At 24.7% G+C, this 17,318-nt stretch overlaps 1 protein-coding gene across 1 annotated transcript; it reads left to right on the top strand.

Moving 5' to 3' along the window:
- Positions 1-10,733: 10,733 nt before the first annotated feature.
- Positions 10,734-16,039, top strand: LOC145840452 (uncharacterized). The gene is made up of 8 exons (XM_082947719.1): positions 10,734-10,807; positions 11,273-11,401; positions 11,528-11,732; positions 11,815-11,890; positions 12,103-12,245; positions 12,350-12,524; positions 13,863-14,068; positions 15,675-16,039. Exons 2-8 carry the CDS (start codon positions 11,304-11,306, stop codon positions 15,876-15,878), a joined length of 1,107 nt encoding a protein of 368 aa, XP_082803845.1. The 5' UTR covers positions 10,734-10,807; positions 11,273-11,303; the 3' UTR covers positions 15,879-16,039.
- The last annotated feature ends 1,279 nt before the right edge of the window (positions 16,040-17,318 follow it).

A 17,318-nucleotide genomic window follows, 5' to 3' on the forward strand; every position in this document is an offset into this window, starting at 1 on the left:
TAGATAAATAACCAAAACGGATATAATTTTATGTAATCTTACTTTTACAGTTTTTATTTACAATCGCTGCATTAATAACAAATAAACATAAAGTTGTAACTGTGGTTTTATTACTATGTTTTTAGCTCTTATAATTTAAAAGAAGTCTAATATTGATAAAAGATAAAAAATAAGCTCTAATAAAATGTTTTATATATTACTTTGCAGTTTACACCAAAAATGACATTTGACTATAACTTTGAAGTAAATTGTAAACTTGTTTCGAAGCAGAACTATTATAACTAATACCATTATGTCTGGCGGTATAAAACTTCTGCTTTTCTAAACTTAACAATCTAATTATAAAAAATATATAAACGCTAGATTTACAAAAACTATAGATATGGGAACTATCCTTTACAATATCAAAACGTTTTGTCTTAGTTAAAGTTGTATTGTAAGTTGTGCATTATAAATCTCTGTAGAAAAAGTTGTTATGTTTATGAATTTTGTAAAATAATAATTTATATTTAAAACAAATAATCATAACCTTGAAACAGCCTGAAATAAAACTTAAAATGATAAGTTTATACACTTGTTAACAGTCAGCATTTTTCGTTGTGCTTACTAAAGTCAGTGGGCGGTTTTCTGTTTATCAGCAAGTTTAGTTGTCTAAGAAAAAAAACTGCATTAAAAAGTTAAATTTTCTTGTTTTATTTAAAAGTTATTTGTTTTGACGATCTATTTTTTACAGTTTAGTTCATTAGTATTGATATTTTTAAGCACTGTACTTTACATTTCTTTTTTTTTTAAGTTATGGATATAGCTTTTTTGTATTTATCAAAACTAAAAAAAATATATTAAAGTTTTTTAATATTAATAGTTAAAATTATTTATCTTTAAATTGACACTTAGAAAAAGGTAGTTTAATAAGAACTTTTTTAACATTTTGATTACATAGGTAAACATAGTTGTATCGTTTAGAATTTAAAAAAAGATTTTACTTTACCTGTATTAGGTATAACATCTTTTAATTGTTTAAATAATTAGTTTTATTTATGTTTACAACTTTATTTGATACTCAAAGTTTGTTGTAAAGTAAGAAGTCCCAAGAAAAGTTTTTAACTAATAGTTGCAGCTGTTGCTCACTACTTGAACTATTTTTAGAGTTTATATAAACTAGTTTTTACAATATAGTTGTCTAGAATTAATGCAAAAATTTAAAAAAGTAAATAATAAAATTGTATAATATTTACATTATATAAGTTTTTACTGTTGTACACTAAACGGGATATATGTAAGACTAGCTTATTTATAATAAAGCCTAAGTAGTTTTAAGTTCAAGTTAATGTTCTAACTAAGCTGTAAATCCGGGGTCAAAAAAAATTCTTGTTATCTATTATTTCAGACAGTTGTTAAGTTTTTATTCAGTTCAGAAATTATTTAGAGCTTAGAAACAAACTGTCTATTTTAATAAAAAACGATTTAGAAATACCTTAATTTAAATGAGCCGTTAAATGTTAAGTTCTATTTTTAAGTCTTAAGTTGTATTAGTTGGGTGAAGCTTCGTAGATATTCGCATTTCCATCACTTATTCGCTATTAACAAGTTCTTTTAAAAAACTAATGAAGCTACAGTTTTTATTCAATTTAGACAAAAAACATCTTAAACGAATTGTCTTGCTTAGTAAATATGAAATTTTTGGCTTACATTAAATACAAACAACTTTTTTTTTTTTTTTAAAGTTTAAATAATTTTTATCTTGATTCTTGTATACAAAAAAACCAAGTTTCTTATAGAAATAATGGAGCTTAAAATTCTTATTTAATTTAGACAAATAACAACTTAAACAGTTTGCCTAGCTTTTTAAACATGAAATTTTTGGTTTAGTTAAAATAAAAACGTCAAAAATTATATTTTTGACCTAAAAGTTTAATTAATTTTTTTCTTGTTTTGTCTATATAAAACAACTAAATTTTAAAAAAATTGAGCTTAAAATTATTATTCAATTTAGAAAAAAACAACTTAGCTTAGCTATTCGTTTTGATTTGTAGATATGACATTTTTTGTTTAGATTAAACAAAATCATCAAAAATTTTTTTTTTACTTAATTGTTAAGTGTTTAAAAAAAAAAAAAGGTTGTTATGTAGGTCTAATTAGTACCTACAAACACTATTTTTTCTTTGTAAATTTTTATAGTTTTTGGATATATGGCTAAAATAATTCCAAAATACAGAAATTTTTACTGGTTTAAAAATCAACTTTTTAATAAATGTTTTTTTTCAAAAAAAAAAGTGTTTGTAGGTTAAATTAAACCTACATAAGGATTTTTTATCTTTTTAAATATGTCTTACTTTTAAAGCAGCAGTCTTTTAAGTATTTTTTTAGTTTTTGAATTGTCATGTAATCTTTGTTTATTATGCATTAACAAAAGTTTTTGTATGCTATTTAACTTATCCACAAACATAAAAAAGATAATAACTTAACAAAATAATATGGTAAACCTCATGAAAATTTTAAACAATATTTTCTTTTACTAAATTTACTAAAAAAACAAATTTTTTTAAACTAGTTTTTCTATAAAAATGAAGCCTTTAAAAATGTCACATTATTAAAATTTAGATTTAACTTCTTCGTAAAACTTAGTATCAACGTACATTTATATATTTTTTAGTAGTATAATTATAAATAGTTTCGTTTTTAAAATGTTTATTTACTAAAAAAAGCAAACTTTAACTTTAACTATTTAATTAACGTATTATTAAATTAAAATTTGACTTAAAATTAAACTTACTTTATATAAACAAAAAAAATTATTAATTGAAGAGTTTTTGTAGGATATACTATAAACATATTTTTACCATAAAGTTTGCGTAATCCTACTTACAATACAGTCCTTTTATTAACAAGAATACCAAAAAAAAATTAGACTGAAACTATAAAATGTTTTGAATTGTTTTATAATAGAAACTATCTTTAAGGTTAAGAAGTAAAGTTTAGTTAAGTTTACAGAATACCACATCAAATTATCACACTTACATCTTATAAAGCGTAGTTTGTTGCTTTGTATAGACATATAACTTAACTTTTTAAACAATGAAAACATTTTAATTTTTTCCGTAGTTTTATAAATTTTTTATAAACCTGCATGTTATACAACAAAAACTATAACAAACTATTTCTTATCGAGCTATCGAGCTACATACCACTTGTTTTTTTAACTATTTAGTGATATGTGAATAGATAAAAATTTTAAATGAAAAAATCTTTATTAGAATAAGAAGAAATAAAAATACAATTAAAACCAGAATGTTATGACTTTTAACTTTGATTGTTTTAATGATATGATAAAATAAATATAGTTCAAGTTGTAAACAAAATGAAAAGACCAGTAAACTCAAGCGTATTAAGTTGTTAAAAAATCTATAAATTATAAGAACTCGTAAGTTAAATCTTAAGTGCTTCTAGAAAGAAGATAGAAATTTTTTAACTATTTATTACCTATTTAATCTATCAAATACCATCTGTAAACATACTTCAACACCTGTCCTGTACAGGACAAAACATTAAAGTACATCAAAATAGTGTACGACTTGATAACCGAAAGGTTTTTTTGTACACCAGGTCCTAGGACCAATTATTTTGAGCTCTTTTTTATTGCCACCATTATTATTACCTATAAATTCAACTATAACGAGATAAACTATGTAAAAACACACACAAAAAAAAAAAGAAACAATTGAAATGTTTACTATATTGATTGTGTTGAAAGAAAAAATAACATATAAACTAGCTAGGATACTATCAGTTTTATTTTTCTTATATAACTAAAAAGTTTTACCAAAAAAATTTCTGAAATCAATTGATTAAAGAACTTAGTAATTTTATGTATTCAGAAAAAAGCTGATTTTTCTGAGGAGAAATATTTTTTCAAAGCATTGTTTTAAAAAAAAACTAAAACACTTTTTATTAAATTTTTAAAACTAAATTATTTAGTAATAAAATTAAAACAAATATAAACAAATTTAGATTTTCAGAAAAAATATCAAACAATATTTTTATATCAAACTTTTATTTTTGGAAGTAATACCTCAAACAAATCATTGAAGCCAGGCCTAATGATTTTCGTGTTAATTAGTTGCAGCTTTTATTGTACTCTTTTTTGCTTATATTGGTTTTTTTCATGTTGCTAGATCCTTAATCTTTCTATTTTAAATGAAAACAACAAAATTAATCAAAATTAACTTCAAATAATCTGAAAATTCAACTTTAGACCGTTACTTAGTTGTTCGTTTTAAATACAAATAATAGCATGTTGCAAAATGTATTGAAATAATTGTTAAATTAAAAAAGTAGTTTTTTAACTTTAATAGAAATAAAATTTGGCGTATGAAATTGAATGAATATATTCATTTTTTAAATAAATTACAAAATCGTAACTGATTGTATAAAAAGCATTAAATTAAATTTTTTATTTTATATTTCTTTTTTTAGTACCACCACACGCATTAATAAATTTTAGTTAAAATTTTCTCTTAACTACTGTTAAATAACTTTAAAGCTCTTAAACTTGACCTTATAAACAATACTTTTTAAGTATTAAAATGATTTATTTTAAATACTAAAAAACCTGAACTAAATAATTTAACAGTTTAAAATAAAAACATTTTGTTATTGGTTATAATTTATCATATTTTCTGTATGCTTATTATTTTTTAATGAAAAATTTTCGTTTCATTTGTTATATATCAAGTAAGACGTATTTTAACGGATGAAGAAACTTATAACTTTTTGAATTATTATGAAGTATGAAAGTTTAGACTCATCAGTAAACAAAAAGTACATAAACATAGTTTTTCTTATAAACATCGCTTTGATTACTACATTTTGTTTTTTTGCACTGTATGGTGTAATATTTGGACTTCGCTTCAATTCAGAAAGTAACGAAAACCAATTGATTTCTCCAGGTAAAATCTGAGTATATTTTCTATAACAAAAAAAAAAGATTGAGAATTTTTTTTTAGTGTTTATATTCTGTATATCTTCAAATTCTTATATTTATCGTAAACCAAAATAAAGAAATTGATAAGTTTTTATAATTGTTTTTTTTTTGTTTAATCAAGTTATGAAAACTTTTATGTTATAAAGTTCTTAAATAGTTTTTTAATGAACAGCCTAAGCGTTAATAAATTGTTATACTTATAAAAATTAATTATTAAGTTTGAATAAGTAAGAGTATTTTTTTTAATTTAAAATAATAATTAATTTAACATAATTTATTTTAAATTGTTTAGGTTTATTAACTTCAAAATTTATGTACTTTTGATTTATGAAAGTTCAAGAATATCAAAAGTATGTTTTAAGTTTTTTTAATTCCATCTTCAAGTGCTAAAGATTAAAAGTAAAAATAAATGTATAAACATTAACTTTTTACTAAACAAGACATAAATTAAACTAAAATCAAGTAAGTTCAAGCATAATCAAGTAAGGTTGTGTAATAAGTTAAAACTGTGAAAGTTTGAATGTTAGAAAGCAGACTGTTATTAAGAGAAAACTATAAAGAATGTAATGTAACGTAGGATTATTAGGTAAAACATGTTTTATCATGTATATTTTTTTACTATATTGTTAAATTTTCTAATCTTTTATAAAATAATACTTGACGTTTGTTAACGTTGAATAGCTAGTTATTGAGTAATATTACGTAAAAATAACTGTATATGTATAATGTTAATGTAAATGAAGTTGTTACAAACTATTATAAAAAATTAGAAATAAAGTGAAAAATATCAGATAATTTTTTTTTTCTTAATTTTTAGTGTTATTCAACAATGTAGTTTTAAATAAAAATTAAATTAACAAAAATTACGGATGCCTTTATATATAGGAAGAATGTAATAAATTTTAGCTTGTGCTTAATTGTTCTTCAAATTTCTTAGATCACGACTGGATAGGCAATAACTTTAATTAGAAAACAACTTTAAAAAATTGTACATGTATTCCTTTTATTAGATCAAAAACCTATCAAGATTTCTCCATATATTTTAATCGGTTATTATGCGTGAGGGATGGTGAAAGAGGCTTTCCACTTTTCGTAAGTACCAATTATAAGTTTAGTATAACAAAACAAACTTATGATTGGATACGATCACGAGTTAGCCTATAGCAAAAAACACGAGAAAATAAGAACAAGAAAACAAAGAAGAAGTATAATATATAATATCTTATTTTTGAAAAAGCGTAGCAACGCGGGTTGGGAAATAATTCCTAGAGATTGTGGATAAAAACTTTACTGAAGACCAATATAAGAAATCCATATAGTAATTTTTTTAACAGGATGACACTTAAAATGTCTTATTCCTGTATGCGAAATATGAAAAAATCAATAATGGCACACAGTCGTAAACTATTAGACATACAAGAGAAAAAGAAGAAAATGTGCGATTGCAAAAAACAAGACTACCCAGTCAATAGCAAATGTCAAACCAAAAATTAATTTATAGAGCGACTTTAAAAATTTATAGAGAGACACCAAGTCTTTTGTTGGCTCAACAGGATTATCACTCAATGACCGCTACACAAAAAAATGAGTGCAGTTTTAAACATGAAAAGTATTGTAATGCCAAAATTCTATTCAGTACATATGGAAATTAAAAAATAATAAAACTATTTAAAAGTTTATGGGAAATGTTAGCAAGAACGAAAAAAATATACAGTTTGAAAAATGGGTGCAAGTTATGAAACGCAGAAAAGTAGAAACTTTAAGCGATAAAAAAATTGGAATCGTTAAACAAAACAAACTAGTTGTGGAGTTGTTGTTTTCATTACCGAAAATAGTTTGTTTATTTACTGTGTTGGTAATGTTGTTGAATATTCTTTGAAATGCATTTATCTTATTGATTTTTAATACTTAACTTTATATAATTTTGTACTTCTATTTGTAATGTTGCTGAGATTGAACGCATTGCTTGAAAATAGCGTGTAGAGCGCTGACACAGCAGTACAAGGAAAGTACTTTTTTGTAATACTAAACATACACATATATAAATAAAAAGGTTTATTTCAAGATGTAAAACTTAAAGGACTCGAGTTTCGTGCTTATTATAAGGTGGGCTCAGTGTGAAAGATTTGATTTATCAAGTTAAATAACTTAATTCTATATATACATATATCAATAGTTTTCAAAGCGTTTTGGTCAATAGTGCAAGTAACGACACTAAACTGAGCATTTTTTTTAAGCTTAGCTTACTGCACACAAACCTTCATTATAACTACGTCATAATACTTATAAAATTTTAAATTCTAAGTTTGTATAAAACATAAATAATAAACTTTAGTTTTACTGAGGAATATATGAGATAGAAATATCTCATATTAGAAGCAGCTGTATAAATTTTTTGTTTGTTATATAAAAAAATAAATAATATATTGTAAGAACTGACCTTTAAAATAACACTTATACACTATACAGGAAACAAAACTTATAAGTTACATATGTCAATGTAAAATCAAAGCACCCTCGATATGTTGTCAGTCAAAAAACAAAACCCATTAACATATTATTAAAAACAATGTCTAAGGATGAAAAATCTTTTAAATTAGCGACACAACACTTCCAGAAAGCTTTAACCAAAGGAGGTCGAAAGCACGAGTTGAAATACAACGCTGGTAAAGGAAAAGATAAAACATTCTATACTTCACACCACCGTTTTGTTTATAGGGCAAGACAAAAATCTGTAGACGTTTCATGAAATTATCAGACGAAGTTTCGGTCTAACGCACCCGTACCACAAAGTTTTCAACAAAGAACTGTTGAAAGTTTTGTACTCGTGCATTATAATTATTAAGAGCTAGATAATATCACGCAACCGGAATATTTTACAGAATAATAGAGATAAATCATAGCTATGCAACTACAGAGATAAATGCATGGTAGATGACAATTGTTTGCTGACAAACGTCTTTTATAGAGCGACAGTGGCAAAAAGAATAACAGTAAGCAATATATAGGATCGTCACGTTTATCGTTTAAAAGTAGATACACAAGGCATATATTTCCTTTAATTACAGCAAATACAAACTTATAACTATTGTTGAAAAATGTACTTTGAACTTAAAAGATAGTAATTAATAATTTAATTTAAACTAGGAAAATTTAGTATGGACAATAAACAAATTTAACCTTAAACACGGTTGTACTCTTTGTAATATTGAAAAACATGAGATTTTAAAATGAACTCAAACTTAGCTTCAAACAATAAAAAGAATTTTTGGTTTCTGTAAACATTTTAAAGAGTTATTTAAATAAATTTTAATGTTTATGCAAGTTTAGTGTGCACTGTGCAGTGTGCATACTTTAAAACTTATTTACTTAAAAAATTAATTTACTGACGTAAGAATGCTTAAAAATCTTAGTTGAATTTATGTGCATTTTGACTTATGTTTTATGTCTTTATCTGTTTAATATACTGATTATTGAACTAGAATATTAAATAGGATATGAAAGCAATGGTATCAAAAAATTGTAGTGTTTAAATAATATTATACATTGGCGGCACCTACAATTTCTTGAGGAGAGGCTTCTCTATTTTTACATTTACTTAGATAGAAGATGTATATACAATAGATATATACGATTCATACGTGTTTATTAAGAATTAAAAGATATTGTTGACAGCTGTTTTGACACAAACAGGGTCAGTTATGAAAGTAAATAAATTTTGTTGGCAAACTTTAATAAATTTACAAGTATAAACATTGTGACGTTTAAATAAATTAACTGCGGTCAGTTCATTTAAAAAGGTACTATTGTACAAGTATTGATTTTTTTGTATTGTTCTTGGTTTATTATGATTTGTTTATTCTCTTTTTATTTTTTGAAGTAAAAACTTCAGTTATGGATGCAGGGTTAGTGTCTTTCTTTTTTTTTGTTTTTCATGAATCATACGATCATTTTTTAATTTTGCATTTTGAAATAATTTTATCAAAAGCCCAGGCTCATGATAACCGAAAAGTTCTTCGTGTGCCAGGTCCTAGGGCCAAATATTTTGAGTTTTTTATTTTGTTCAATTAACTATAACTATAACCAGTGAAAAATTTAGTTTGTTTAAATAATTTCATTGTATACCATTTATAGATTTGCTAAATAAAGTTGTTAAATTTGTTTGGTATTTTAAGTACTGTACAACAACTAAGAATAGTATAAAAAAATTAAAATAAACTTGTTTTCAAAATCGTTAAACAAATAAAAGATATTTTGTTGATTAGAAATATTGAATACTTAAAACATATAAATAATGTTTTGAATAATAAAAAGAAATTGATGCTCATAAATATGTCTAAAAGCCTGATGTCTAAAAAATCCTATTGATCATCGAGCTTCACACAAATCATTTATTTAACTACTTTGAATTTTTTCAAATAGAGTTTTAATAAACTTTTTTTATTTTTATAACAGTAGCCCTTACACTATTTTTATTTAATACAACTGAGGATTTGATAAAATACTTTTTAGAATTTAACAAGGTTATAAAACTATTTTATCAAGAAAACAAACGTAAAATTATAGAATTAGACTTAAAATTTAACTCTCTTTTCAACTTCATAGTAGCTTATTAAAGAAATTATTTTTTAAAAGTACCCGTATCAAATAGTTTGTTACTATTTGTTATAAATCACGTTTGAGATGTTTTACATCGAAAAAAAGACTAACTACATTTTTCAAATTTTTAGATTAGCTCTATAAACTATTTAGTAGCATTATAGAACTAAAATAAAAGTTTTTCATGCAAAAAAAAAAACGTTAATGTTTTATATTTAGGAGCTTTTGAAATATTCTTTGCAAACTGACTTAGTATTTGTTACAGTTTTTATGCATTTTTAGTCAGTAATTTAAATTATGAAAAAAAAATTCTAAAGACCATTGAGTTCTAAACAAATAAATAATAAATTTAATATAAAAGTTTTACAAAACAATTTTTGTTAATTTGTAAAAAAAGCTTGAGAAATTACTCAGATGGTTTTGTTTGTTTAATTTTACAAATATATTTATATTTTCAGCTTTGTCTATTTTTTAATGATAGAACATTTTTTGAAATGCTTAAGGCTGTTTTAACTGCACTCTTTTTGTGTTGTTTATCTTCAGGTATAAAGTTATGTTTAAAATTGAAATTGTAACATGTTTAAATTACAAAACACAATATACTTAAGTTTTTGAACTAATTATGAAGTATGCACGTAAAAACTTAAGCTCATGAATTATTCAAAAAAATACTAGTATCTTTATTTGAATATTAACAAATTTTTAACCTATAATTAATACAAAATATTTTTTATGTAGTTAATTAAAAAACAGTTGTAATTTAGTAGAGATTTTTTTTTTGGATTTAAAGTTTTTATAGTTATCACAAATGATTAAAAACTATTTAAAAAAAGTAATATAGTAAAAAAAATTGTTTGTGAAAAAATAGTAAAAATTTTTGCGTTAATAGGATTTTTTTTTTAACAACTTTCAAAAAGTTATTGCTTTTAATTCCATACTTGTAAATTTAAAACTTGGCAAAGAGATACTCAAAAGTTTTTGAATCTATACTATAACAATAGTTAACTTTATTTGCGTTTTTTGTTAAAACTATATCTAAAATGTATGGCGAATATTTCAAGGTAACTCATCAAATACTGGAGATGAATTTGATTTTTTTGATTCTTCAAAATGGTATATTGAAGTAACTGGTCATCCAGCTAACAATGAACTACAGTATTATAGAGACAATTATGAAAACTATCGAGTTGAAGATGGTAAACTAATAATCACTCCACTTAAACAAAGGTTTGTGAACAGTTTGAAAAAACTTAAAGCTAAAGTAATATCAATAATACTTAAAAATAGAGTTAGTACTTTTTTGTTGCCCAACTTATTTTTGTATCTTGTACAAATTTATAAACATGGAATATAATAAATATAAAACATTTGTTAAAATCTTTTTTTTGCTTAACCTAATTTTGATTTTGTCTTCAATAGTCTTAAGTCAAAATCAGTTGTTAAATTTACTAAGTTACAGATTTTGAAATTTTTAGTAAAAGTTTTATTTAAACTATATTTTTCAACTATTAGTAGATAATCTGTTTACTTGTATGGTAACTTTTATCATGTTTTTTTTTTGTTATATTAATTTAAATTTGTATACTTTGTAAATTTTAAAAGTATTTACTACGAAAATACTAAACAGTAGTAGTACTTTAAACTCTACTAACTAATTTATGTAACTTTGAAAACGTTGAATATAACTTAAAGTTACAATGGAAAGGACTACACTTCTGCACGCATGCACAGCAAGTTTAATTGGAAGTACGGTCGCGTTGAAGTCAGAGCAAAACTTCCAAATGGTTATGGATTGTGGCCTGCTATTTGGATGATGTCAAAGTATAGAAAAATTATGATCTTAGTTGATTGAAATAATTTGTATAAATGTAAAGAACTAACCGAATAAATAGATACTTGAAATCTACTGCGTTTTACTTAACTTACGTTGTTTTAATTTATTCATAGAGATGAGAAATACGGAGGTTGGCCTCAAAGTGGAGAAATCGATATCATTGAAGCAAGAGGACAAAACTTAGACCGCATTGCAAGTACTATTCATTACGGTATTTGTTGTGATCAGCATTTTTGGGAATCAAGTGGAGATCTAAAGTTGGAGTGTTCTATTGATGATTGGCATGTTTATACTCTTGATTGGACTCCTACTGAACTGGTTATTTAAAGTTTTACAGCAATGTTACAAAAGAGTTTGAATTTATAAAGTTAGAAAAAAAACCGTTACATAACTAACTTAGGTATACAAAATAGACGGTCATGCTTACTACAAACAAAACATCGACAGAAAAATAAGCTACATGTATTGGGAAAATGGTATTTACCTTGTCTCTAGCAATATTCAAACAAAATACTAAACTCATATGAAATCAAATAGTTAAGACATGTTAAAAAACTTTATGCTTTTCATTTAAATCGGTAATACTCTTTGTTTAGAAAACGGTTTTACATTAATTTTTAAAATAATTTGTAATTTAAACTAAAACCTAGCTTTTATTTGAATACGTTAAACACAAAACCATTTTTAGGTCAACCTTTTGATCAAGAATTTTACATGATTCTTAATGTTGCTGTGGGAGGAGATTATCTCGACAATCCTAAGCCTGACACAAAATGGAATTATCCAGCTGCAGAGATGTGGGTCGACTACGTAAGAGTCAAGCCATTAGAAGTAAGATTTTTTTATCTTTAAGCTAAAGCAATTTTTGTATAATGAATAATATTATAGAAATTTAATTAAAACACTTACCGTACAACAATAATTTTAAATTAAAGGAAATAGCAACATCTAAATGTCAAGCAAAAAGTGATGCGAACGCTTATGATCTTTGTGGTAGCGCGAATTGGGCTTGTACCGGTCAAAACTTTGCTGATGTGACTATAAAATGTACTGATGAGTTTTACAGTTGTTGCAATAATCCTTCTGCTTGCGACTACAACAAACTTAACGGTTAAAAAAAGCTAAATTGTAATTTTTATATGTTCAATCAGTGGCGTAGCGTGGTATTTTGGTCAGGGGGTGCGCAAACTTTTTTCTCAGAAAGTCCTCTAAATTAAAACTTTTGTAATTAGCTATAAAAAAACTTTTTATAAGTAATTTAATTGAAATAAATTTATTAAGTAAAATAAGTTCGTTAACTGTTTTGAAAAATATTTATATATTACAAAATTAAACAATTAAATAAAAGTATAAATTTCATTAGAGTTACTTATACTTGCAAAAATGTAAACTTACTAAGTAAAAATTGTTTTTATTACTTATAGTAAACTTTATATCTTTAAAAATCAATATATTCAATAAAACGAAAGTATCTGTTTTATTTACGAAAAAAATATTAATCTCTTTAATATACAATACAACAGTGATAACAACACCTCATTACACATAATTTTAATAAAGTTACAGAGAAGTTAAAATAGACCAATTTTATAACTGTTATTACAGTTTATTACAACTTTGTAAAATAGTTAAAAGTATACTTTTTAAATTTAATTCATTTGATTGTATTTGTTTAAAATAAAAATCACAAACAAAGTTAAATTTCTCATAGGCCGACACGCTTATCTTTTATGTTTACAAAAATAAAGTTCAGAAAACTAGCCGTAGTCTTAACAATGTAGCATAAAAAAAAATTGTAAAATTGTTTAATTTTTCTTTAAGCGTGACGTATTTTTGTAAACTTTTTGTAGAAAAATAATCTGCCATAAGGTATACTACAGCGGTGCGCTATATTAATTGCGTGCTTTTTGAGTGTAAATTCTTATGAAGTCAATGAACTTATAAAATTTTTCCTTATGGAGTTTTTCATCAACATCGGTGCGCATTTGCAATTACGCACCGAATCAGTATATTGAGTAATAACATGTACTTTCCTAACTTGTAACTAATTGGTATTCAAAATTTCGTTTAACTTTTTGAATACTAGATAAACATAGTTGAAAAAAGACAAATTAAGCAGAAAAAATAAATTATAAAGGATAAAGATATTCCATTCTTTTTTTTACATTTTTCTTTTTTTGGGTGGCACGCATGCGCCAGTGTCCCTCCCCACGCTACGCCCCTGTGTTCAATCAAACTAAAAACTTACATTTTTTGTAAAAAAGTTAACAAGATGTTTTTTATTAACTTATTTATTTTCACTATCGTATTTGTTTGAATGTACGTACATACATGTAAAACTTTTTTCTTACAAGAAATATAAAGTTTACTTTGTCATATATCACTTTAAAGTTTTACTTAAAAAAGTTTTTTATTAAAAATTTACGTTAAAACTTGTACTTGTTATAGAGTTAGTAAGCGAAATCTACGAAGAATATGACAATCTAGTTAACGATGCTGCCTCTTGCGACTTTAGCGGCACTGCTACTCGTGAGTACGTGCTTAATGATGGAAACGAAGTAAACAGTGGCAACTGCAACATAAAGGAAAATGCAAACGCAGAAGACATATGCGGAAGTCTTCAGTGGGCTTGTTGGGATCAAAACTATGCTGATGTTTGTTTATTATTATTAAACTACTTTTGTATACTTTTAGATTTTTATGAAAAACTTTTCCCAACTACTTTAGAAAGTTAAGCGAAGTTAAATCGAAGCCTTTGATATATTTTAGTTATTGTAAGTAACTAAGTTGCCTGTTGTCAAATATTACGTCGTAGGGGGTTGGAGCACCAAAAAGTACCTTAAATAAAGTTTTCTGTCATATTTAAACATTCAATAAAATAAAAAGTTTACAGTTTTAACGTAACTGCATTTTATTACACAATAGTATAGTATGATAGGCAAACTATCAGCAGAAATAGGCTATGCATTTTGTGCTGAAAAAGGTTATCATGTATCAATACACTACACTAAAAACAAAGACAAAAACAGTGATACAAAAAAAAATTAAATTAGTAGTAATTAAACTTAAAAAGTAAAAATAGATCATTATGTATATAGTGTCTTTTGTAGAAAGAAGATCGCTATTTGTCAATGTCATCAGCAATCTCCTCACACTAATCAGCGCTGACACTCAAGTCTTTTAGGTCTTGCTAGCGGACGTCTTTAAATAGTCGCCAACTGTTTTGCGTATTCCAAAGACCATTTTGTTGTTCAACAAAGACTTTGGAATTTACTAGTTGTCCAATCTCAAAACATGACCAGACCAGCAAATTCTGCGCTGGCTGTTAGTTAAGTATATGATGGTTAAATCAAAACATCTTAAAACTTCTACATTGCTAATCTTTTGTAGCCATCAGTTTTAAGAAATCGACGGAGGCACTGTAAGTCAAAAGTATTTACTTTTCTCTCCTGTACACTTAACAAGGTCCACGTTTTTTACTGTATGGTAGAGCACTGCATACATAGGCACAAAATACGTTGAACATACTTTATACAAATGACTAACTTTTGATTATACCCAGCTCTTGCAGTCAGTCAAGTTGAAATTCCTGAAAGTTTACCGATGCGACAATCAATTTATGCTTCCAATGGTTTGTTTGACGCAACACTTGAGCTAAGGTGTAACTTTTTACACTTTCGGTATCCTTACCACCGATCTTGATTGATGGTAGAACACCTGTTCCTTGACTTAAGACTTTTTGTATAGCTTTTATATGTTATCTAAATAAGTTAAAACATATTCGTAAAACCTATATTTTGATTTTAATTTCACAAACATGATTTAAAACATTTTTTTTCTGCCAAAAACATAAAGTATTTCTAACTTTTATACTAAACAACCTAAAACTATGTATAAGAAATTTTGTATAACAAAAAATTTTAGAAATAGTAATATATCTTACCTTTTTTCTGAAATTATAGTCTTTAATAGGTTTTAAAATTAAAATACTGATGAATTTATCAATTTCTTATATCTAATATTAACATTTAGTAAAACTTTTAAGAATATATAACTTATTTAAAAAATTTTAAAATTTAATGTTTTTAATTGAATTTTTTTAACAGTAGCTCAAGTAGTAGTTTAATTTTTTACTTAAATATTTTTAGAAGTATTTTTTTACGTTAAGTAGCAAAAGTCAAGTACTACAGTTTTGCAATAGCTAATAATAAATTGACTTATTAAAAATTATATTTAAATTAACTAAATAAAAACATTAAGGTAAGTGATGAGTGCAGTAAAGCAAGTTATGCGCTATCTTGTTGCTCGGAAAATTTTTCATCTTGTAGTTATAATGATCTAAAAAGAGAGGCCGAAATTGTCTTCAAATCATACTACAATCAGCTTCCTCAACCTTCGTCTTGCGACTTTGGTGGAACTTGTCAGTTAGAAGGCATTGAATGCAAAAATGGTTTCAATCAGTAAAAAGTATAAGCGCAATGGCTTTTAAATATATAATCATTTTATTTTTTGCGAACTTAAACTTTTAGCAATCTTTATATTTATAATAATCTTATAATACTTCTATCGAAACTAATTATGTGTTTAAGGTAGTCTAATCTAACTGATACTACTAATTGCTTGTTTTTTCGTACACAAAATTTTAGAAATTCTAGTAACTTAATCAACAAATTTACGAGTATACATTTAAGCTTATAGTTAAAAGCCAAACTTGATATCAATGTGTGTTTAGTTATTTTTGATACTAAATAAAACAGGAAAAGATTGATTTTTACAGTGGTCTGTAAGACTTAGTATTTTGTTAATAAAGTAAGAAAACTTAAAAGTAAATAACTTTAAGTTATAAAAAAGCATATTTATTCAATTTCTTAACATAAAATAGATTAAATATTTTTTTATATAAATGTACACTTTAGTGTTAAGAAAATATTTTTGACTCTGACCAAAGTTCATTGAATAAAAGACACTACTAGTAGCTACTATTCTGTATTGTATAAAGTTAAAGTACAAGTTTAATTTGTGAAAAACTAAATACTGCTATATTTATTTTGTTTACAAAGACAGAAAAAATTTAGTGTGTAGAGTATTTTTAAATTCTATTTTTTACACAACTACTTGAGTATTTAAAAGCAATTGGTCTAAAAACAATAGCTGAATAGTTAAAAAATATTGTCGTTTACAATATCTAGTTAGATTTGATTACTGAATTGAAATTTTATTACTTAAATGTTTTTTAAGCTACTTAAAAAAATATTTATAAGTAACGGTGCTCTGTATTTAAAGTACTAAAAAGAGCAAAGCATATTTTCCCTAATAGTTTTATAACATTAAATTTGCGTATATAAAATGTATTTCTTTTAAGTTTAGTTTTGTAAAGTATCACTAAAAATATGATCTTCGGTGTAATAAGATATTTAGCAAGTGATTTCGCGCACAAATAACGATTAAAGAAAAATTACAACGGAAGAAAGTTTAAGCTAAATTGTATTTTTGTTGTTCTGTAGTGAACTATTTTGTTTATAAGTTAAAAACAAAATAAGTTTTTATTTAATTAAATCAGTAGCACAAAGGCTAAACTTTGAATCTGAACAGACTACAGTATTTTTAAAATGACTCATTAGTTTTTATGAACTATGGTCAAAACCTACTATATGATGTTTTTAATTAATATATTAGTTAAGTAAAGACAGTAATTTAGTATATTAACTTATTTTATACTTAAACAACCTTTTTTAGCTAAACACCACTTTTCACACAACAAATAATAAAATTACCAAGTTTTTCTCTTTTTAAACTGAAATATACAACTAACTAAGATTAAAACAAGAATATCCAAAGTTAAAAAAAATTTCTTTAAGTCATTAAACTAAATGATTTTTATATTTTCAAATTAATTATTTTAAC

The sequence above is a fragment of the Thalia democratica genome, chromosome 1, assembly GCF_965202585.1.
Source record: "Thalia democratica chromosome 1, ktThaDemo2.hap1.1, whole genome shotgun sequence".
Taxonomy (NCBI): Eukaryota; Metazoa; Chordata; class Thaliacea; order Salpida; family Salpidae; genus Thalia; species Thalia democratica.

What these genes read in the sequence shown, in the direction of transcription:
- LOC145840452 (XM_082947719.1), top strand. Translation starts at nt 11,304, where the DNA reads ATGCACAGCAAGTTTAATTGGAAGTACGGTCGCGTTGAAGTCAGAGCA. An exon ending in GCTATTTGGATGATGTCAAA is followed by an intron (nt 11,402 to 11,527) that starts GTATAGAAAAAT and finishes ATTTATTCATAG; the next exon opens with AGATGAGAAATACGGAGGTT. An exon ending in GGGATCAAAACTATGCTGAT is followed by an intron (nt 14,069 to 15,674) that starts GTTTGTTTATTA and finishes AAAAACATTAAG; the next exon opens with GTAAGTGATGAGTGCAGTAA.